This window comes from Lonchura striata, chromosome 13 (assembly GCF_050655825.1).
Source record: "Lonchura striata isolate lonStrDom1 chromosome 13, ASM5065582v1, whole genome shotgun sequence".
Taxonomy (NCBI): Eukaryota; Metazoa; Chordata; class Aves; order Passeriformes; family Estrildidae; genus Lonchura; species Lonchura striata.
In genome coordinates this window covers 11,794,754-11,819,244 of record NC_140715.1, presented here as the reverse complement: position 1 = coordinate 11,819,244, position 24,491 = coordinate 11,794,754, and the positions used below count along the sequence as shown (strand labels likewise).

The following is a 24,491-nucleotide window of genomic DNA, read 5'->3' as shown; positions in this document are numbered from 1 at the left end:
AAAGTTATGATCCCAAAGCCAGGCATTTTCACCTGCACCACACACAGCTTGTGGCACCACTGACCGTTCAAGCAAACACAGGGGAAAACAGCCAGGTCAAATGTGAAGTAGATGAGATGGGCCAAGTGTCTCCTCCCCAGGACTGCTGCTCTCAGGTGGGAAAAACATTTCAGGAGGAGGAGAAAATGACCAAGCTTCTGCAGCTCCACCATCCCGCCGGAGCTGATGGAGGGGATCCCCCTGCATGTGAGAGGACCACCCACACAGCTTTAGGAGAGGACTGCTGACTACAGATCCCAAGCAAAGGCTGGATCCACCCAGTTATGATAAATGTGCCAAATCCTGATTTTTTTTTTTTCTAGGATTTAAGGGTATTCTCAAAACCTCTCATGGACCAGCTTAGTCCATCAGGAAGGGCCAGTTTGGAGGTTCATGCTGAGCACCATCAGCTGTGCCCACCAGATCTCCTGGGCTCTGACACCTGAGCACGCCACAGCATCAGACTCCGGACACTGCTGTAGGAATTTGACTGCTACAGCATAATGCATCCTGTCCTTTATAGCCCAAATGACTCCTGATTGCTTCCATATGCCAGGCACACCACGTCCAGTGGGAGCCATTCAAGCAAACATTTGTAATCAGAGCTGTCCCAGGGTCCCCCGGAAAATCTGAGTCAAAGCACGTGTCTTTTGTTCTGCACCAGCACTGCTACAGGAGAAAGCAGGGCCTGGGCTCAGGAATGGCTGGGAGGAGAGAAGACAATAACACCCATTGTGGAGATGAGGTAAAGTGAAGAATAGTGAGCAAATTCTGTGCATAATGGAAATATTACCTCATAGGTTAACATGCAGGTTAATGGTCTGTGCACTTTTCTCTCAGTGATGCATCACTGGGTGAGACACTTGGGTAAAAGCAGAGAAAATGAGGTAGAAGAGATCACCCCATCTCCTCAAATGGAATAATGAAATACTGCCAGATGCCAGTTATTCCACCTCCTCCTCGAGATAAGTGGATGAGTGTCTGTGCCAAATACTGCTGCACACTTGGTTTACATAAGTTTAGTTTCTCACTTGCTTCAGAGCTAAAGAAATCCATGGCTGGACTGCTTTGCCTTCCAGTGACCACAGCAGCAAAAGTCTCCCACATACACAGCTGAGTCGTGTTTTCTTTGGAGACATACTGAGCTACTCTGTTATCAGAAAAGGCAATGATGAAAGGCAACTCGTCCATTTCATGTCAAGGAGCACAATTACTCAGCCAAGATGACAGCCTGAACTCAAATCACCCAAGCTAAGCCTTCCCAAAATTTTGTTTGTAGAATTAAGGGGAGGGCATGTGGTTGCTTGTTTTTACAATATTGCTTTTCCTTTTCTTTTCTGAAAAGACAATTGGACATAAGGAAAGCAATGGTACATGCACACTACATGGTACAGGCAGCAATACATACTCCTGAAGTACAGACTTTTCCTCCTTAGAGCAAATTCACGTGAAGTACAATGGAAAGCCAAAAGCTGTGCACAGCCATGACTCCTGGTTTGCTTCTTTCCTCCCCACAGCAGCAGCACACATAAATCCTGACAGCCAGGTGTCACAGCTAAACCAAGGCTGTGGTTGATGGCAACCACAATGCCTCAGTGAAGAGCAGCATGTTGCTATAGATCTAATTACAATTCACACTGAGCCATACGGGAAACAAATGAGATTATTTTCTCCTCTCTCTTCTGGACCCTGGAGATCTGGGATGAGACCTGGCCCACAGCTCTGATCCCACAGCCAGGACTGCTCAGGGAATCTTTGCACAGAGCCTGGGTGCAGCAAGGGAGCCCAAAAGCCCAGCCTGGACTACAGCAAGGGAAAAGTCTCTGCTCCTGCTCTAAGGCCTGGCAGATAGTCAAGCATGCATAGCCTTTATTATCTGCTGACTGCATCTTTCAAAAGAATGTCCCGAGGCTGCTCACACAGATTCTTCATGCAACAGCTACTTGAATATTACTGTTTGCAATGTTAGATGTGGAATTGGCCTGCAAGTCTGATTAACTTTCCTGGTGGAGTCAGAGAGTGTTGGCTAAAGCTGACACCTCTTTCCTTTTATTTGTTTTCCCTTCCAAAGCAAACAGATGGAGATGAATTTTACATTCTCTCCAATATCCATCAGCTCCGGGCTGCCTTTTTTCCCCTTTTTTATTTCTTAAATCTAGGCAGCATTGACCCTATCATGGAGACAGGCAGTACTAGAAAACATCTGGCACACACTTCATTACAGCACAGAGAGCTATATAAGTATATATAGAAATGCAATTAGAATAAACCACCAGGGTTTACATTTACATGGCACTTTTCATTCTTAACATCAAAGTGCTTTAGAAAAACAAGCATTTCTTAGGGGGTAAAAAGCTAAAACAACTTTTAACATAGACACACGTGACACACACACCATGGGCTCTGACATCCCACATCTGCTGTGTGCTTCTGCCACCCAGCACCCACTCCACAAGGGGGTCTTTGGGAGACCCTGCCTGGCACTCGGGGACTTACGTGGACTTCCCGCAGATCTTCCTCTGGTACCACTGCTTGCAGTTGGTGAAATATTTCCTGTTGGTGCCGATCAGCTTCTGCACCGCGCACACGTTGGGGCTGCAGGGAACAGAGCAGAGGAGGGTCCTGTAAGCCTCCCTCTTTCCAATGCTGACCCCCAACACACAGCCAGACCCCACCTGACAGTGCCTAAAAAGCCAGCTGGGATGGCAAGGCAGGAAACCTTGAGAGCTGCAAGTCAACTTGCTCAATTTAGCCCTACAATGAAGTGGAGGAAGCAGTAGAAGAGATCTCTCCTGACTCTGCCAGAGTGTCTCTTTCTTCACTGAGTACAAATTCTTGACTTTTTTTCCATGTTCCACCTCTCACCAAAATGTAAAGAAATCAAGTGAAAATCCTTCCGTCAGAATTTCCATGGTGAACATCTACTTAAAATCAAAAATCAGTTAAATCCAAGAAAGTTATGCAGCAATACAAATCCTTGCAAAAGAAACCATTATTTTATTGTCTAGCACATAAAAAAGGATAAGAGATATTTTATCAGTCTACAGACTTGTATCAAACCTAGAACTTTGGCTGTATGATAGACTTGGCAAATTCTGGACATGGATGCTGAGCTGAATGAGGGGAAAAGGGGCAGTGGCACTGCCCTCCCCTGTTTCAACACATCAGATATGACAGCACAGATCAAGAGGGGCTGCACCAGCCCATAAGGTACCCAGAGCTCCTCCTCAGTCAAAAACCCAGGTGGTTGGTGTTCCATGTGTGAGTAACCCTGCTGAGAGCCGACTGCAGCCTGCAGCTTTCTAAGAAGTGGTATCACCATGAGCAGAGATGTGGTCAAGCTGGAGCTGGAAGTTTCTTTGCTGCTGGTTTGGCCAGCACAGCATTTCCCTGCAGTGCCTAGCTCACCATCTCTGTGGTTTGTGGCCAGCAGCCCTGGCCACATGTGTAGGCAAAACATGATCAGCACAAAAGATATGATTTATGGATCTGGGTTGCAAGGCCATCAACTGCCTCTGGGCTTGACCAGAGGTGTAGCAAATGCTCAAGCAGGCTGAGGATGCTTAGCCCAGCTGAGGCTGGATTCCCAAAACCACCACCATGTCCCAGTTGCAGCAGCATCACTAAAAGTATACACAGTATTGGCTGCCAAGCAGATGAAAGGAAAACAAATGATTAAGCAAAACACATAAATCATCACTTCAGCCTGTCAGAAGTGCTCTGTGCTGTCCAAGGCAGATTTTTCATTTGCACAAACGAAACTCCCAATGGGGTCTGGAGATGCTCTTGTGAAGGTCTTGTTGATGTGCTGAGGAGAGCAGGCAGCAGCCTGTGTCCCGCTGCGTCTGGCCGAGGCGCTGCCCGCTTGCCCCCCAGAATGAACAAAAGCAGAGTTTGCAGCCCAACCACCAAGTCCTCCTGTGGCCATGCTTGCTTTTCAGCAGCATCCCAGATCGGGCCAGCCTGCCATCATTAACCTGAGGGTCTCCTGTAGCTGGCTGACTCCAGTGCCAGCCTCTGCGGGAGCCTGGCTTGCCTTCAATGAGCCTTTGTTGGTGTGGCTGCTGCAGGGCCCTGCCGAGGCAGCATCCGACCCTGTGTCCCAGGCACCTCCATCCCGCCCCGAGGGGAAAGAGAGGACCCGTGGCACCTGGGGAGACTCAGCTCATCGTTCTCTTGTTACTGCCACGTCCAGTAATGGTAGTTTGTTTCTTCATGAAAGGATTTCATTCAGTTCCTGTATATAAGGCAGGGAACAAGGGGCAAGAACCTACTGAAAAAAAGTTAGAAATTACAAAACCAAACTTTCAGCTGGTGCAAACTGGCCCAGACTCAGCAACTTCCAAGCCAAATCATCACTTAGAGAGATGTCTGTGCTCTCTTACTCAGCCCACCTTGGCCACCCGGCCCGGCCGTGGCGAAATATGGTTCCAATTACATGGAAATTCCAAACCTTGCCTCGATTTTAGCATCTGGCTGACGGCAGTGGACAATCCCTCTAATATTCATCTTGACAAGCCTGGCTACTGAAGGACTTGTTTGATCACTTCCCCCACATCCCCAGGAGCAGCCTGCCAAGAAAACCCTTGTGCCTCCAGGACAGGACTTAACTGCCTTGCTCCCTCCTCCCTGCCCGGGACTGCAGCTCTGCGGGGCCGCTCCTCCCTCCCTGACTGATGGGGGAAAACTTCTTTACAGTTTTTCCTCAGTGTGGAAAAATCCCCGCTCAGGAGTGTGTTATCAATGATTCCCGCAGGCACGCTGTAGTAGCGGCTCCCCGCATTGCATGTTCTGGTTCCTTGCCCAGTCTGGCTTAAAATGAATTTGTCAACACTCTTCTCTCTCCTCATTGGAGTTCATCACCTCTGCCACGCCGTTCCCAGCCAGCCGCGCTGACTCCAGGATAAAACTGCCTATTGTTCCCCTTCAGCCAAAGCCTTTTGCTTGGCAGCAGCAGCTGGGAGCTGCTGGGACAGGGGCTGCCCTTGGGAAGTGGCTGAGAAAAGCAGGGCTTAATGTACAGCCCCAGATACCTGCAATGGATGTGGCCACGGCACTCCCCAGCATCACGCTGTGCCCACAAAGCTGGCTGGGTTTGGGAAGAGCACTCCTACATATTCATCTTCAAATGTTAATGTTCCTTATGCACTTTTCAGCTCCTCTCAATGACTTGAGCTGGTTCATTTTAAAAAAAAAGTTAATTAAGACATACAAGTTTTGCTGTAGAGCCAAGCTCTGCCTCCCAGCTCACCCTCGGCTCAATAGGGGCATTGATGGTGTGGGGGATGCTGACAGCAGTGAAAGGGTGGCAGTGCTTGTTGCACATCCCTCTGGAGCTGGCTCCTGCAAGCAACACAACACACCCCACATCCAGGACGTTTTTGGCTGGTTTTGTGCTGCTGTATCTCTTTGGCACATCATTAATCAATGCTCAAAATTCCATGTATGTTCAAAAGTTAGCTTGGTATAAATCACTCTCTCCATCAGAATGGGAGCAGTGAGCAAAGAGCTGTGGTCAGCTACACTGGGTTTATCTCAACTCAGATGGAAGTTTTGGCATTCCAGCTCCTTGTGTTTTCCAAAGATCTCGGGCACCAGAGTGGACCAGTCACATCTTACCCAGTGCCTCTGGTAATTGTGCAGGGAGTAATGCAACAAGCATCTCTCTGCAGAGATGAGTGTAAAAGCACTGCTCTACACCAGGATTGCCCTAACTTATTCAGCCTGAGCAAACTTCAATCTCAGGGCTATCAGCAGAACTATTTATTTAGTTTCACATCACATAGAGATGGTGAACAAGACTCCTGTATTTCTACGTAAATCACTGCAATTCTGGCATTACTGACCTATTACAAATAAATATCAGCTCAGAATTTGCCTGTTGGATTGTGTCCCCAGTCATGCATACAAACAACACATCCCTTGTCATAAATTCTAACCTAGATCCCTGCCAGAGCATGTGTCAAATTGCAATATTTAAATCTTGGGAGTTTTTTTTTTTTTTAATTTAAAGCATTTCATGACCCTGCTTCCAGCAACACACTTAAACAGAAGCTTAAACTCAATCACTGTCACTATCCTGAGAGATGGAAGCCAGCTGAAAGGTCTTCCATCCTTTCACCATTCCTAATTCTTAATAAATTTTTAAAACAGTGGGAACAACTATTAACACTGGGTTAGTTTTCTGCTTATTATTGAAGACTCAAAGTACTCACTCCATAACAGGCTGTGTATCAAGCAAGAGAGGTCCACATGCATTTTTCCATAGGCCTTATCTTGTAAGGTTTATGAGTAAGTGATTATTTCTGTCAAGAAAACTTCCACGACTAACTGAGGTTTCCAGTCAAAGAGTAAGTTGATGCTGACTGCACGGAGACATTGAAGTGATTTTTCTTTTTTTTTCTTTTCCTTAAAATTTATAAAAATGACAATTCTTTCAACGAAATCTTTAATGGCTCAAAATCCAGGGACCTTTATACCCTTTTCCCTTAACAGAGATAACCTCAGAACCGACATCCGCAACACTAAGTTCCGTGATGGAAAGGGGGAAAAGCTCCCGAAAGACAAAAAGTTACGCGGGGACGAAAGAGAAGGAAACGAAAGCAGCGGTTACCGAGAGCGCTCCGCACGGTGCCCGCGCAGAGACCCCGCAGGGACCCGGGCAGACCTGGGGAAGAAAAGGCTTTAGAAGAGGTTTCCCCGCATCGCTGCCTCCCCTTACCCGTGCTGCCGGCCGCGGAGCCGGCTGTGCTGCAGGACCTGCTGGTACGGGGACTTGGCGGCGGCGGCGAGCCCGAGCGCCAGCAGCAGCAGCGGCAGCGGGCGCGCCATGGCCGGGCGGCGGGACGGGACGGGACGGACCGGCACGGCACGGCTCGGCACGGCACGGCACGGCACGGCTCGGCACGGCACGGCACGGCTCGGCTCGGCGGCAGCGAGCCCCGTTAAATGCGGCGGCAGAGCGGGGGCGGGAGCGGAGCCGCCCGGCCCGGCCCGGCCCGGCGGGAGGGGAGCGGAGGAGGGGAGAGGGGAGAGGGGCCGCCCCCCACCACGGGCATCCCCCGTCCCTCCGTCCGCCCCCCGCCCTTCCGTCGCTCCGTCCGTGCCCGCAGACCCGCCGCGGCGCGGGGGGAAGGCAGACAGGGATGTTTTATATCCCCCTGCCCAGACCAGCGTTTCGTCTTCAATTTCTTCTCCATCCGGACTTTTCCCCTCCATCCTCCCCCCAGTCGGGACGCAGAGCGGGTGTCCCACCGACTCCAGCCCCTCCGTGGTCCCCCTGCCCGGGGGCTCTCCTGGTTTCAGCCCAGCGCTGCCCACGCCGCGGGAATGTCACCCCAGGTCCCCTCTGTGCCTCCCGTGTCCACCCACTCCCAGCACTTCCAGCACTGGCAGGGGTCACCCTCCGCAAGAGGTTTCTTGTTGCTTTTATACCAAACCAAATGAAATCAGGAGCTCTTAGGCCAAGAAAGTTGGGGGTGTTCAGTCTGGAGAAGAGAAGCTTCAGGGAGATCTTACAGACCCTACAGTACCTAAACGGGGCTTACAAAAAGGAAAGGGAGCAACTTTTTATATGGGTAGGTAGGAAAAAAGAGAATGGCTTTAAACTAAAAGCAGGGAGATTTAGATTTTATATTAGGAAGAAATTCTCTGTGAGGTTGCCCAGAGAAGCTGTGGCTGCCCCATCCCTGGAAGTGTTCAAGGCCAGGCTGGACAGGGCTTGGAGCAACCTGGAACAGTGGAAGGCATCCTTGTCCATGGCAGGGAGTTGGAACAAGATGAGCTGGTGAGTTCTTTCCAAACCAAACCTCTGTGTGATTCTATGATTCACTGCAGCATCCCAGTGTTTGTAAAGGATTTGCTCTGACTGGACTGACATCAAAGTTGAAGGGTTCTTTCCTCCCTAAATCTGCCTGGGAAGCAAAAGGGGTCCTTTGGGGCCACTTGCCCTAAGGGACAGATCTGTGTAAAATCCTCTTGCGGCTTTGCAGACTGGGCAGTGGCCAGAAAGGGCAGCTGCTCAGCAAAGGATGGGAATTTAAATGTGTCCAGCGAGCAGCTGCTGAGCCAAAGAGAAAAATATCAAGCACTTTAAATTTACAAGCACTTAGCAATATCAAGCACTTTAAATTTACACATTTTTTTCCCCCACAATAAAATAATCTGATCTGCATAAAATCTATTAATGCTTATTGGAAAAAAAAAAAAAAAAACAAAAAAACAATTAAACCATTCCTCAGTCAGGTTTCCTCTCCCCAGGGAGTGTTTCATTACTTCCTCCATCTAAATAGGTAAATAATGAAATCTTACCTGCAAAGGCTCATGACTCCAGCATAAAAGATAAGAAACAGAGGTCTCAGGTCTTTCTGAGGAAAAGGTGATGTTTTAAACCCTCTTGAGCATTGCCTAAGAGCCTCAGCTGCACCTCTATATAATGGAGGCAATTTAATGAGCCTCTGATTCTCTGTTTAAAAGAGAAGAGTGATCTATGCTCTACCCAGAAAGGGGTGACTTGGTTCCCCGTCTCTGGGCAATGATTTTCAGCTGTGAAGCCTGATCTGATGCTTGTATATTTTAGCTCCTCCACAAGCTATTACAATTTTTTTTTTTGCCAGGGGAAGTCTTAAAACACTTAAAAAACTTAATCACAAGCGGAGGCAAATCAAGCAGAGGCATTGCCAACTGCTACGGCCCCTGAAAACAGCAGCCAATTGCAATTTCCCTGAAGAACATCAAAGATCCCACGTGGTGGCAGAGCCAAGCCTCTGAGTGTAGGCTCCTGCCTTGCCCCCACGTGCTAGACTGCTGCTTTGGGAATCACAAGGTCCCTTTCACTCACAAAGCTGGTTTATAGCTGTGTGATCTTCTCTCCCAGACACCCCAAGGAGCAGGAACCCCAGGTCCTCAGAAGAGCATCTTTCTCCAGGAGCACAGGGATGAGCTCACCAGGACCCCCGTGTTCCTATCACAACCTTCCAGAACAAGCGTTGATGTCCTTGAGACACCAAACCCTGCACTGTGTCCAGAAGGAGTTTATTGAACCCAGAATGTTGGAAATCAACTTGACAAAGGTTTTTCCTGGTGTTTTCCTGGAGATTCAGCCAGCAGGGAGTGAGGAGGGCCAGGCAGCTGAGGGCTCAGGGTGAGTGTGGGGAGGGATGGGCCAGCCCCACTGCCACGCTGTGCCCAGCACGGACAGGTTCTGGCTCCCTCGAGTCACATGCAGGCAAATCCACTGCTTTTATCTTCCACTGCTGGTTTGCTTCCTCCCCATCCCTCACTCCCCGTCCAGCTGCCTCCTCGTTCTTCTTCACTGCATCTTTATTCATTATTCCTCTCCAACAGGACTTTCTGTACTGACTGAGCTTTCAATTAGCTTCTAGAATCTGTTTGAGAGCAGTTCAAGTGTTGCAAAGAAATATTTAAATATGCTTGGCTATCAGACTGTGACAAACCTATTTGTGAATAACCAGTGCTTTGATTTGCACTTGTTTTAACCTCGGCCTCCAGACGGATGTTTAGTTTGAAATGAAATCCAGGGGCAGTGGACTCTCTGCACACTCATACAAATGCTCTAAAATCAATCACGTAGAAAATTGCACTTACACAAATAGACCCTTCTGTACACATTTCTGACATAACAGCTGCTCCACCAAAAGGGAGGAACCGAAAGACATACCCTAAGCCAAACGAAGAAGTCTTCAGCAATAATAAACATCTATTATTTAAAAAGCTTTTCCTGTATAAACAAAACTGAAGGTTGAAACTACTGAATCATTAAGACCATAAATATTTTTCATAATAATGTTCTGTGAGCTTCACAGAAAGGCCAAAAGGAGAGCTTTTGGAGAAAAACCACCTTTCCACCTCTCTAGTAATAGTTTCAAGGTAAATAATCAACCACATGAAATTAAAAGTAGTTTCTTTGTATTTGTCTGCCATATTAAATGTCTGCTATCCTCAGAAAAATCTCTAATTCCCAAAATAAAAAGTCATAGTGATGTTTGGTAACTCTCACATTCCTGCAACAGGCTGAATTTCCATTTCATTCAGAGCTCTACTTAATGGTGATTTCAGGTTGAATTTCTTTCCCCCAGAGCAACTTCTGCTCTTGTTTTTACAATAAGAAAAAGCACTGAAATCAGCTCTGAGCATGTTTGTTGTGCTTTTGTTTGAAACTCATCAGAATTTATTTGGAAGAATAAGAATGTGATGCATCATTCAGCTGTCTCCTGTGTGTTGCTGGAATGCCAGGCAGAGGGATCTGCCACGGCCGGAGGCACAGTCCTGCAAGGGACACAGCAGCATCAGAGCAGCTCCCGCATCAATGGGGCTGAAGCAAACAATGAATGGTCCAGAGAGGTGGATTTGGATTATCACAGAGCAGTATTCCCTGGTGACAGCCAGGGAATAGATCCTGCTCTGGTCTGGGAATTCAGAGGAGCCAGTAACTGGTGGGAAATGACAGTAACCACAAGCTTGTCCATACATTGGTGTGAGATACAATCATCTCATCCCACACCCTCACTTTGTTCCCTGTTTTCACTATCCATACCAACATCAGGGGAATATATTTCCCTTCTGTGTCTTTTTAGTTCTTTTGGAACAACTTCTTCACCCCAAATGCTCCTGCATTTGCCTTTTGGGTCTGCTTTCCATGTCCAATGTGCTAACGATGTGGCAGATGGTCCTTCACACCGGGCTCTTGCTTTCACACATCAGTCTTTGAAAAAGATCCTGATAAAGATCACATAATTCTCTTCATTTCCCTTTGCTGTGTCCAGATCGTGCTGGAAAAGGACAAGAGCTAATCCCACTTGCCTCTACCACACACGGCAGGGAATTAATGGGATTTATGTTTCAGCTCCACTCTAAACTGTGTCCAAAAGGCTCTCTATATATTTGAAGTGTTATTATTATGCACAGTAGCATACTAATAAAATAGTAAAATACATATATGTACAGTAACATTCAGTAACACACATAAAAGACCAGGTTGGAGGGGGCTCTGAGCAACCTGGTCTGGTGGAAGGTGTCCCTGCCCAAGGCAGGTTTGTTGAATAAGAAGACCCTAGACCATGTGTTATGAACTAGTTCAAACACAGAAGAGCAAAGAAAATGAAATCTTTGTGAATAAGACAGATCAAACACAGAAAAGTTTGAAATATACCCCAAAACTTGATTAAAACCAAATGAAGCTAGATGTTGGTTCCAAAGAAAGTGATATATTTTATTTAATAGTAAAAGTGGCAAGCAGAGGAAAGAGAAAAGAAAAAAAAAAAAAGAAAGAAACAGGAAAAGAAGTGTGCAGGGGCAGGAGGGCAGGGAGAGACTGACAGGGGTTAGGTAAAACACATCAACCTTTGGAGGGTCCCAAGGACACCCCGTGGTTTCCCTCCATCTGGTCTTGGTGGGGTGTGTCCCCTGCCATGGTGCCAAGTACAGAGTCCAGGGGATTGACACACGTTTGGGCCAGGTGGGAACACCCAGGTTTATCCCTTGCAGGGTCCCAGTCTAGCACTGTTCCCTGCAACACTGAGGGTCTGTTGCAGGGTCTGGGGACCCCTTTGTGGGGCCTTTGATGGGTCAGGACACTCCCTCTGCTGTCCTTCACTTGGGTTTCTCCCTGGGTGAAGGGGCCTCTCATCTGAGCTGCTCTGCACAGCACAGGATGGGTGTTCAGTGCCTCTCACAGAGGCTTTTCCCCACACACCCAAACTCTCCTCACCCTTTGTGTGAGGGTCTGTGCCAGCCTGGCAGCTGCTGACCCCAGGGCTGTGCTCTCCACCCTGAAGGTGCTCAGCTCCATCCCTCAGTGAATATTATTCTTCCTCCAGCCCAAACCTGAGTCACTTTATTTTATTCCATCAACGAGCAGTCCCGGGCCTTAGTCAGGATGTGGTGGTCTTCTCTGCAGCTGTAATAGGGTTTTGCTATAATAGGCAAAAGTCCTTCATTAAGATGTTTTAGCCATAAATTGTAACATTTCAGTCTCTGACACCAGGTTGCTCAAAGTCCCATCCAACCTGACCCTGCCAACAGCCACTGGCAACCTGTGCCAGGGTCTCACTACCCCCACATGGGAGAATTTCTCCCAAATATCCAACCCTGCCCTCTGTCAGTTTAAAACCACTCCTCTCTGTCCTGTCGCTACATGCCCATGTAGAGGTACTGTTTGTTTGTCTCTTCTGTGATTAAAGGTGAAGATACTGTTGTAAGTCTTGTTAGGTCTGGCCCAATTAATCTCCACTGAGCAGTGCTAAAGTGCCTCCCCCAAGCATTTAAGCAGGGTTGTTGCCCTGAGTTAAGATGGGACAGGCACCCCTTGTCCTGTCCTCAGGGGCCTCAGGAGTGCTGGCCAAAAAGGCAATTACACACAATACTCTGCTTCCTTTTAATATATCATTATGATGGATGAAATACGTGCTTTATCTACTCTTGTATAAAAAAAACAATTCTATTACTTCATCGTATTAAGCTTGCAAGTATCTTCCCACATCAGATACTTTGAGAAAAGTATTTTTAAGAACACCTCTCTGTTGCTGTTGCTCTCTCATCTGCTGACAGGCACACACACAAAACAAAGCCACTGAATCTCAGGCACAGGGCTGTGGGCCAAGCTGGTGTCTCGTCACCTGTTTTCTATTTTCCCCTCCTTCCCATTGCCCAATACTGTAGATATATGATACAGTAGATTTACAGAGCAGGATGTCACAAGAAGTAGCAATTCAACTTTCAGGGAATAATTCAGTGTCACTTATTCATATCATCCATGTATATGAAAAGTAAAGAAGAGAGATAGAAAGCTGCTCCCACAAGGCATTCTAGCTCTTGCATGTTCTCATTTTATTCCTTATCCTGCAATTCATCTTCTTACTTTCAGCAAGCCAGCAATGAAGTAGAAAACCCCTAAGAAATCATATTCTGACATATCTTTCTGGGGAATATTCATTTCCATGCATAGCTGTATAAGCCATGGAGAAGTCTGTGGCATCACTGGAGAGCAAACCACTTGACAAGCAGAGTCTGTGGACCTAAAAAGGATAAAAGCAAGTTTTTTCTGGCCTGCTTCATCTGATTTAAAGGTCTGATAGACGCCCAGCATCAGCACAGTAATCTGCTGGGGTTGGCCCCAGGCCATGTTGTAATGCAGGAAGAGAGCAAACATTGGAGCATCCTGAGCCAAATTACAACTGACTGTTATTTTGGGATGCTAAGCTTTGAAATCTGAATTCATTTAGTTTATTATGATATATTGGAACTTCCTTAAAAAAAAAAAAAAAGAAAAGGAAAAAAACAAACAAAACCCAAGGTACTCATTAATTCTGGTTAAATAGAACAGGCAGAAGAAGGCATTGCCTGCCAAGAAGATGCACAAACCCCATTATGTCAATAGACCATCGCATAACCGGAGGTGTAGCCAGAAGGCTGCTCCTGTTGGCCTCCAGACTCTGGATGAAGTTCAGCTCCCTGAAAACATGACAAAACTCTGGCTTCAAGGCCAGCCTCAAAAAGTGCCTATGTGGCTCAGAAGAGTAATTTCAGATTTTCACATTTTACTAGGCTGTACCACATGGCAATGTGGGCATTGCTCACAGATCATGAGAATCTGCACAAGAATCTCTCCATGCATTGCATGTGTTATGCAAGAGAAGAAAAAGATCCTTAAAGCACAAAAGTGCCAGCACCTTCCCTACTGTACCTTTTCCAACATATTATCAATACTTCTGAAGTAATCCCAAAGGTTTATCCAAGCCCTGTGGGTTCTTGCAGTTAGGAGCATATTAAAAATATTTAGAAACAATAAGTTCTGGGAAGGTAAGAAACTGGAGAACAACAGAGTGTTTCTCAGGGCTGCCTTGCCTTGTTTGAGTCATACCTTAAGAAGAGATGCTGCATCTAAGAGAAGAAATAGGGCTTGAAATAATCATGAAAGATAAAAATGATTGGTATCTGTTACATGAAGTATTTGCACATCCCTGATATCCCAGTTCTGTAGAGTTATACAAGTGTTCAGGAAACGTGCTGATGTGGCCCCGTGGCAATTAGGGACATAGTTTAGTGGTGGGCTTGGCAGTGCTGGGTCAATGTTTGGAAATGATGATCTTAAAGGTCTTTTACAACCTTAATGATTCGCTTTGATACAGACCTGACACTGGAGAGACACTGCACAAATGGGAGGGAGAAAAATGACAGATCTCTTGGTTTCTGTAACAGCTTGGAAAGATGTCACTGGCCACTCCACATTGATCCCCACGGGGCTGGACTGTGTAGGCACAAGAGCAAAACAACCTCGTGCTCTCCTGCCTGGAATCACACCATTGGCACCAAAACACCTCCTCAGGCTTTCCTTCAGCTTTGACATCACACTCTGAAGGTGATTCTATACCTCCCCAGCTCCTTCATGTCTAGATTTCACCTTTTCCTTCTGCTTCCTCAGACAGAAACACATCATTCACCACTGTCTGCTTTGGAGCTGCATGTTCAGAAAGCAGTTCTTTCCCTCAGTCCATGATGCACATGCACCTAGAAACCCCAAAACCACAGGGACACACACTTCTCAATTAGCTGTTGCAAGTCCATCATCACCATGAGGAATTCTGGGGTACTTACACCTCAATTGATTTGCAGTGGTTTTCTTGTTACAGCTGAGCAGATAACATGACAAGGCTAGTGATTGTTTCTAGGAGGGGATGATTTAATAATATAATCTGCAGTGCTTGCAGAGGCTCCTTGATAAAGGGCCAGGCAGAGCTGGAGTGGTTTGGATCCATTTCCTCACCACTGCTGAGAACGAACATTGCAATATGTGTCAGGAGGGTTGAATGGAAAATAATTGCCTTCATTATGCAAGCTCAATGTACAGACATATGTTCCTGGATAAAACACTTTTACAGCTAGCCAGGGCCATGTCGCTTATTTTCCATAAAATATGAGGAGCAGCATTTTCTGCAGGTTTCAGTCAAGTATTTGAAGCAGGCACACACTGATTTGTCTTGCAAAGCCCAAATTTCTGAGCTCATGCACATGTAGCTTTATCTCTTTTTACAAGAGATGTGTGGGAATAGGTCTTGTAGAGGATGTCTGAACATGCACCAGGACTTTGGCATAGCTAAAGCAGTGAGAAACTGGAGACATGGATTTTATAGGAGACATAGCACGTCGTAAAGCAAGACATCTTGGGCTAAAATCCAGTTCCTCTTCTTTAGGTGAACTGAGCTCTTGATTTTGGTGGGCTTCTCACTCAGAAAGAGTCAACAAACCCAGCTTTGGGCATTGACGGGAAGAATCAGAGAAGTGATTTCTTTGGTGTGATGCAATAGCAGTTTGTATTCCCATCAGCCCCAAGTGCCTGGAAATCTGGAATTCAAATGAAGCAAAAACTCACTACAAATAAAGATTTTCTTAAAACCAAAGTAGTTTCCACCACTACTTTTAAAAAGCAGAGCTGCCAGCTACTGAGAAAGTGAGTAAGTGATGCTCTGGCCTGGGAGGATTCCAGTAGGATTAGTCTGGCAGTTCTCACACAACCAAGACGGACTAATTTCTTCATTATTAGTTTTTGATTCTTCTAAGTCTGCTTTTCACAATGGTTTGGCACTGTCCACACTCATCACTCTCCAACTCTGAAGCTGGCAAGTGGACACATTTGCTTCTTTTATTACAGCACAGGGATGGGCTGATTTACACCAGGAGCCCAGCGTGCTGGCAGAGCCAGGAGGAGCAGGACAACATTCCCTCCTCCAGCTGCTGCAGGAGAGATGCTCCAGCCATGAGCAGGAACAAATATTTATCAGATGGGCTTTCCAGTCATATGGTCCTAATCCTTGCAGTAATGTGAAACTCCCTGGATGAGGTCATGGTTGCTGAATCCCAGACTCTCCTGTTTTTCTAGAGGCCAGCTCAGGTAGGTGGAAGATGGAGCACACTTATCCCTGCCTGGGGCTGGCCAGGAAAAAAACCACAGGGGTTTAGGGACATGATGTGCAAATACACACCTATGAACATGCACAAAGGCTTGCTCCAGAGCACATCAGGGCTGCCAACACTGAATTTCCAGCACCAGCTGTGGGCACCTGTTGCTCTAACTTTCCAGAACTCAGCAAAATCCAATTGTCAAACTCTCTGAAAGCCCTTTTAAGCAAAAACTCTTCTCAAAATTGAAGAGTATGACAAAACATTTTTAAAATGTCATTTAAAGGCTCTCTGAGCAGATTACTGCTGGGAATACTTGTTTAGCTGGTTAAGGTATCTTTGACTTGCTCATTAGCTTTCACTGGCCTTTGGTTATTTACACTTTAAACCAGGGAACCAGGGAATTCCCTGACCATTTTCCTCCAGTGACTGTTTGAATCCAAAATTGTCCAAATTAGGAATTGTATGTGAATCCTACTGAGGTCTGAGCTCATGGGTCCTGGACAGACCCTTATTATTTTAGCCCAGATGGGACTAAAAAAAGACCATCTCAAAACCATGAGACATCCAATAGTATATTTTTGGAATGCCATGCTTAAGATAATAGTCCAAATAATGTGTCATACTCCTAGAAACAACTTTAAATATGTTGCTCATCAGTACACAATGTATAGCAGCACCATGTCTAGGCATGAGGTTATCTTCAGCAGGACCGAACCAAGGGAAAGAACAAAACCAACTTATTGTGGGTGGCATTTGCAGCTGGAAGGTTTCCCAAACCTCAGTCAAGACGAAATTTGAGTCACTCAGAAGAACCTGACAACCAAGTACTCAAGGAGATTGAAAAGGCAGATCATGTCCCTTATTTTGAATCAGACTTTAGCTGTGCATTTTTCTGTAAGACTGAGTGATTTCTGAGCATAAACCAGAGCGGCCCCTTTACCTGCAGGCAAGCTCAGGTCTCCCACACACGAGATGTGTCCCAACCAGATTTGACTTTGGGAAATCTCTCTGCTGGTTTTTGCCACAACTCTTCTTTCTTACATCACAGGAGGATGAAAACAAGAGTAAAAACCTCTGGGTCCCCATGTCTCTCCCCCAGGTCTGCAGCAGTGGGAGGACTCCCACATTTGTCTCAGGTCAGCAATGAGGTCTGCTGGGGTCATCCTGCACAAAGACAGGGTCACAGGCTGAGCCTTAAAAGTACTCACAAAATCTGGGTGAGAGTTTGTAGCAGGAGCTGGTCTGGGGTGTAGTGCAAGCTCTGCTCATCAGCTCTGTAGGGAATCACCACTGAGCCCCAAACAGTCTGACCAAGAGGGGAAGGGGGCTGGGGAGTCAGAGAGGGGAGAGTCCCTGAGCCTGCACTACCCTGCAGAAACCCACACCCTGTGGGTCTGAATGTGTTTTACTTTTGGCACACTGTAGCTAACTGCAGTAAATAACTGGAGAATGGAAAAGCAAGAGAAAGTGGTGTATGCTGCAGAATGCTGCTGTTTACCCTCTTTCCTGAGCAGGTCCTTTATTTATTTCACATGTGGGAAGAATCAGCCCTTGGATCTTCAGTTTTCTCCTTCTACCTCATTCCCTTCAATCCATCAACCAGTGAGATTAGCAGTGTCACAGGATCCAGACCTTTCTGCTAAATCCCTTCCAGATGTCCAGAGCCACAAACATGTCAGTCACTGACAAGAGCCTAATGACAAGTGGCTCCCTGTTCATTAGTGATGGCTACTGTTTCCTGGCAGAAGAGCTTCTTCTGCCCTGCCTCCAAAAGCCGGGAGGGTTTTGCAGGGAGGGGTTTTTTTACTTCCCCACAAAGAGGGCTGCTGTCTGATGGGTCATGAGGAGATCTCCATCCCAGCTGGTCTTGAGACCTGCCCTAGAGCTGCTGCTGGAGCACAGGGCTCCACATTGCACAGGTATTTTAGGATCTGTAGAGAGGAAAAAAGCAGCAGATCTGTCTCCAGCCAGTGGGGTTTGACAGCCCCAGGCTGTGAGGTTCTCCAAAGGTTTGGTGGCATTAGACTTCTGTGCTGGTAATGCCAGCCCCAGGGAGCCAGGTTGGAACTCAAGCAGGCACTGAGGTCAGGATGGCTTTGGAGAAAAGGAGCAGGTGGGAGGGCTGGCTGGGAGCAGTTCAGGATAAAAGAGAGGGAAATCTTCTGACTGTTCCTCCCACACAAGCAAGGAGAGCCCTGTGGTGGGGTTCTTGGCTTGCTCATGGAGTCAGCTGTGACTCTGTGACAAGGGGCTGTCTCAGGCACAGAACACAACAGGATTTTGGTTCCAAGCCTGCCTGCCAGGTCCTTTTCTTTGCCCAAAGACATGTCATGGTTTTTTTGACCTGTTGCAATACATCAAATTTTATCACTTTCTTCAATTGCATTTTGATCAGTTTGTGATTGCTGTGTTGGATTTGTCTTATACCTCCATCTCCACACAAGCTCAAGAGGTACTTTGTCAAGCTAAATTATCCTCAAAAAAATCAGTACTATCCATTGTGGAGATTTCTGAAGGTTATATTTTCCCCTCCTTTCATTGCAGTTAATGGATAGAATTTTTAAAGTACAGCTGGACAGGAAGGCTTGTTTCTTCCATGGAGAGTGCCAGTCTCCTTACTGGGATGGGCAGGCAGGCAGGACTGATGCAACACCCTTTGCCATGCCCCAAACCACACCACCACAAGGAAATTCAGCAGCCCATCCCACCTTGGCATGGAGACTGCAGTGAGATGCCAAGCCAGAACTTGTGCTGAAGTCTCTGAGAACTGTTCCTTTCGTGCAGCTGCTTATTAACATGACCCTACTTGGGGAGATTTCTTCCTTTATCCTTTGAATTACAAAAAACATTCCAAAACTTGATCCCCATGAAGGCTGGGCATTGTGTCAGCTCTAAGAAGCTGAAAATAGTGATGGGTTCTTTGCAGTGAACAGAAAAACCCACTTGGAGTCTGTAATTTGGATTTATGAATATGAAGTCTGCTCTTTTGACATAATCTTCTTGATTTAAGCTTGTGGTTTCTGCACACAGTTCCCATTAAAATTAATGTAAGTCATCCGAGCAAATATCTCCCAGGTTGACAGGATGAAATGTTCATCTCCTGGAGATTTATTCCTTGTCTGTGGGCTTCAGTGCTGACCTGTGCAGGAGCCAGCCCACAGCCTGTGTTGGAGCTCAACAGGACCCTGAGTGACGAGGTACCAGGTGTCCAGTGGGGACACACAAAGCACCAGGGAAGGTGGGCAAACACTTCTGTGTGTGTGAAACTGAGTGCAGCCTCAGAACAAGCACCAGACATTTGCTAGATAATCCAAGAGGTCAGCCCTTGCTCGCCTCTTTGTGCTGCAGAGTTGTCATGGGTTGAGATGTTCTGCCTGGTGTAAAACCAGCTTCAGCACCAGCATCACTTCCACAGCAATGTATCATAAATGAGTGAAGCAGAAAATAGAGCAACTCAGCAAAAATCCCAAACAACGAGGTTTGGTTGCAAAACAGGACAACCATGTGCTGTAAAAGAACACAGATACCTCCTCAGAGACATTACTGCCTCATTTTAACTCAAATCCACTAATTTTTGCAGGGGATAGCTCACATCACATCCATTTGAAAAGCAGCTGGAGGCTGAACCCTTCCCAGATTCACATCAGCCAGGGGAGCCCAGCATGGCCAACCCTGCTTGGAACCAGTGCTCCAAATTTCCTGACACCAAAACCACTCGAAGCTGTGTCTGTGTGACACTGAGCCCACAAGTGCTGACTCAGCTCACTGCCTCTCACACAGTTCCCAGTGATGGTTTATTCCCTTTTTCCTGCACTGCTATCAGATCCTTGGCCCTAGGAGAAGACCACTGGCTCTCTCCAAAATAGGATCACAGAAGTTGGGAGCTTCAGGTCAGGTTTTCCCTGAGGAAATTTGGGGACACATGTCTGCCAGAGCCCTGTCCCTCCTCTCCCTGCCTGGAAGGTGGGTTTGCTTTCCATCCCCCCACCCTTTCCCTTGCTTCCTGCTCCCTTCCCCAATGCTCTGGGGAGTTGCCTCATAGAAATTGTTCCTTTAAGTAAATGGAAATAAAGGAAATCTCACCAAAACCCCAGAAAGCTGCAAAATTGGGGTCCCCTGTGCTAATATAACAGCATACCTCCTTTCCCTTGAGCCCTGTGCATCCCCAAGCCTGAACCCAGCAGAGCTGCCTCCAGTTCCTCCCAGTGTCTCCCAGTGCCTCCCAGTGCCTCCCAGTGCCTCCCTCCTGCCCTCCTCGGGCATTGAAATAGTGAAACCTAGTCTGTAAAAAAGTAATCAAGAAAATTTCCTGCCAAGTCATAGCTCCAATTTCTGTTTATCTAGAAAGAAACCCTGCTTCTCTTTCTTCACATTTTTTCAGAATAAAAAGCAAATAAAGAGCCTAATGTGAGGAATTTGAGCTAATGTTATAAACCCTGTAAGCAGTTAAATAATTAGAGATCTTCACTGGTATTACATGAAGATGAATGATTCCATACAGTCCAAAGCTGAACCGTACTCCTGCTAAGCACCTTAGTCTTAACTGTAGGAATATAGGAATATCATATATAAATCTCTCCATCATCTTTTCATGTGGAAAAATGAAGTGCAGTTGGTTTTGAAGATCAATGGAGTTGCTGTTTTCATTTTACTTTATTATGTAAGCATGCCACGAGGGAATTTTGGCAGCAAGCGATCCGAGAAGCCTAAAAATTACGTTTGTTGGCATTAGAGCAGTAAGCAGGATTTTTGATCAGTGGTAAGGTATTATTTGTTCATATACATACACATGCATCTGCACATATATTTTCAACACGATGCCATAAATCACATGAAAACACAGAGCAGATGTGCTGTGCTAGTGGGGCTGTCATGCCTTGGTTGTGCTTTCCTGGGAGCTGACCCACAGCAGGCTCAGCAGAACATGCCTGATGGATAAAGTAATGGTGTTACTGGAAAAGAACATTTGTACACGGGGCTAACCTGCTTTTTAAACACGAGAGGTGGCTTGTCTGCTTCGTCAGCTCCTCGGTGAGTCAGACTGTACGCAGATGGTTTCATGAGAAGAGTATTTTCCAGTAATGGCTCATTTGTAATGGTCTGTACATCCAGAGGACAGGTTTCTTCAGACACTTCCTGGCCCATGCAGGGGGATACAGCAAAGCACGGTCGTGTTTGAAACACTTCTGGACCCAAAAGATGAGCAGCCAGAACAGAACGAGTTAAAAATGACTGGTCAGAAAAACTGCTTACAGATTGCAAAGTCATGAGGTTTCCATCTTTCTTTCTCATGGGGAACTGCACATGGGGTGCAAACTGGTTGTATTTATTCCCGCTGTGCCCAAGCCAAAGGATTTGTGTATCAACATCCCAAATATGCTGCCTGAGGCAAGATCTAAATAACTGTTTTTCTGAATAAACTGTTTAAATTCTGCTTGGCTCACTGCCCATATTTCTAAGGGCAACACAGTGACTGCTGCAGAGATACACGGCTTTGCCATCCCGTGTTTCCCTACACCAGAGGTTGTGAGGACTAAAATAATAATTCTCTCTATAGATACATAGCAATTTATTAGAAACTGAGGATTAATGCAGCAAAATCATCAACAGCAGCAAACAAAATACAGAAACAAATTCACCTTCAAGCAGCATTAGAAAGACTGTAGCACAAAGCAATTCCAGAAGTATAGATACCTTATAATATGCATTTCTTAGATTTTTCCAGTCTAATATGCCATCATAGCTTCCTTGTTTGAAAAAATTATCAAAAAACCCCACCATAACTGGGTATTTGTGAGGACCTGGCACAACAGGAGACCAACAGAGAGATCCAATACAAAGATTTATGTGTAGAAAGAGATGGGCAAATGAATGAGTCACACAGGACCAGCTGGTTGCCAGTTTGGCTCTTGGCAATATTTCCAGCAGTTTTTCCCACATATCTGGGGACTTCCCCTCAGGACATGTCACTCTGGGGATGTCAAGAGCACATTCCTGCAGGGTGGAGGGGGCAGAGGACACCTCAGCCCAGTGGCATTCACGGCACAGGGAGAGGCCAAGATGAGGCAGGACCACAAGAGAAATGTGGCAGAATTTGCAATGCCCCTGCAAATACTTTCCCCTTCTTAGAGGAGAAAGTCAGCAGCGAATGAAAAATTAGAAATGTCACATGTGCATGTGGGCTTTTTTTTTTTTTTTTAAAAACCCAAACACACCAGTTTCTCTGCTGTGCTTGCCAAGGGGCATCTCTAATTCATCCCCTTGGCCATCTCTGTTGAGTTTTCCTCTCTACAATTTGCTAAACAGTGGGATTTCCATGGTTACCACAGCTGGCTGATGGTAGGATCAAACACTGTGTGTTTTTGCTGGGGGTGCAGACACACCAGAGGGTGCAGTGAGAGCCCAGTGAGCCCTGCTGAGGGCACCGAGGGGTGTCAGGCACCAACCCAGGCCAGAGGTGATGGGGGAAGGTGCTCTGGCCTTGCTTCTCCGTGCTCTGGGGTAGAGATGTGTCCCCTTGCTGTGGCTTTAAACATCTGGCAAGGCCACAGGGCTGACCCTCAGGTCCCTGCTCTGGGATTACCCCTTGTACATGCACCAGCACCTCCAGCTAAGGCACCAGCACAGCTCAGCTTGGCCAACTGCCAGCATCCAAATATTTTTCCCCATCCTTTTTTTTTTTTTTTTTTTTTGGCATACGCATACATAAACAAACACAGACATATTGCATCAGTGGAGAGTTCATAGGAGGGAATTGCTCTGCTAAATTCAAACATTTTATTAAAAAACCAAACCAATGCAATAATTATTTTCCACCAAGATCATATATTTTCCTACTTTTGATGTCTATAAAGCTAATTTCAATCAAAAGGTGGTATAATTTCCTGCTTTTGAAGTCTAATGAGTAAATTGCATGGAAACCTCCATAAAACAGAGAACTCATTAATAAATGTATAGTCTCTTTGTCCAAGACTTCCAACTTTAAATCAAACACACAACAACCAGATGTTTTTCACATTACTGCATTTCAAGATTTTACTGGAAGTGATCTCATCATACATACTTAATGTAGGTATCCAACTGTGCATGTTATTTGTATCACAAATCAGACTTTGCAGCTTTAGAACACTGTGTGGCAAACACAGCTATTGTTTAAAGTGGATAAAATTTGTGCTAAGCTTACCACAGGGAGATGAAGGAGCCCATACTGGATGCAATATGCTGATTTTGATGAGTGTCAGAAGTGAGGAAATTGTTTCACTCAAAAGTTTGAACTTATTTTTAGGAAACACTGAGCCACTGTTTCTGGAAAAGATATTGAATTTAGACAATCTAGTAAATCAAAAACTTTTCTGTTTTTCTTTGAAGTATGAAATTAAGTGAAAATGAAAAAAAAAAAATTGAGACCAGGACAAAGCTGAAACAAGATGTACTTTTTTTCAAGAAGAGTGAAAACGAAGGCTCACTTGAAGGGGGAGTGGAGGTGGAATAACTTTTCAATAGGAAAGAACTGCTTCATCAGTTCTGAAGAACATATATACAGCTAGGTTAGGATTTGAACTTTTTGCTAGGAAGTATGTCATGCTGAGGGAACAAAGCTTCCTTTTCTGAAGGGATGCAGAGCACAGGATGCAGCTCAGCTTGCAGAGCACGGCTTCAGCTTGCTTTGGTCATTAGGGAAACACCCTAATGGAGCAGTGAACTCAATACCCTGTTGGAAGCACCCACTATGGAATCCTATTAATTGGTCACCTCTTAATTGCCAGCAAGAGCTGGCTGAAAGTTTTCCAGGGCTGTTTATCACCAGAGCAGGGCAGTGGGCAGCTGTTTGCTCAGGGCCAGCTCACAACTCCTGTTCATTGCAGAGAACCTGAGCAACTCCTCTTCCCCCAAGTCCAAGCGAGACTGACTTACGAGTTTAAGAAATGGTGCAGGATAATGTCTAAGGGGACTTCACACTCTTTTTTTTGTTCCTTTTTTCCCATTGGAAATTTGCTGAAACAGAGTTGCTGAGTCCCCCACTCGCCACATCTCCACCCTGAACCAAGGGGCCACGAAGACAAGCAAGAAGGAAGAGAAGGAGGAATAGCTTTAAACTGCCACAGGGGAGAGTTAGATCAGATATTAAGAAGAAATTCTTCCCTGTGAGGGTGATGAGGCACTGGCACAGGTTTCCCAGAGAAGCTGTGGCTGCCCCATCCCTGGAAGTGTTCAAGGTTAGGATGGATGGGTTGGAGCAACCTGATCTAGTAGGAGATGTCCCTGCCTTTGGCAGGGATGTTGGAACAAGATGAACTTTAAGGTCTCTTCTAACCCAAATCATTACATGATTTGATTTGAGAAATATGTGAAAGGATCTCATCTTGCCCTCCATATCATCCCCATATCATCCTCCAATTCATCCCAACCTGCACTGACACCATTCTCCTGCAGAGATCTCTTCTGCTCTGCTACTGCATTCCAGGCCACCCTCAATAACAAATGGGGGCCTCAGCCCTTCCACTGAGAAATTATCTCCAGAAATGAAAATGCTG

At 46.2% G+C, this 24,491-nt stretch overlaps 1 protein-coding gene across 3 annotated transcripts in view; it reads right to left on the bottom strand.

Moving 5' to 3' along the window:
* The window catches only part of TGFBI (transforming growth factor beta induced), a 55,240-nt gene that overhangs the window by 14,730 nt on the left and 16,019 nt on the right, over positions 1-24,491 (bottom strand). The window contains exons 1-2 of one of the 3 annotated variants that reach the window (XM_085591288.1): positions 8,350-8,664; positions 2,536-2,634 (exon numbers count right to left, since the gene is read on the bottom strand). In XM_085591288.1, the coding sequence (XP_085447414.1) occupies positions 2,536-2,634; positions 8,350-8,363 (113 nt within the window). In that variant the 5' untranslated portion in view covers positions 8,364-8,664. Of the gene's footprint in view, positions 1-2,535; positions 2,635-6,760; positions 6,965-8,349; positions 8,665-24,491 lie in introns of those variants that run through there. The other 2 variants (XM_021549434.3, XM_085591287.1) reach the window with 2 other exon arrangements.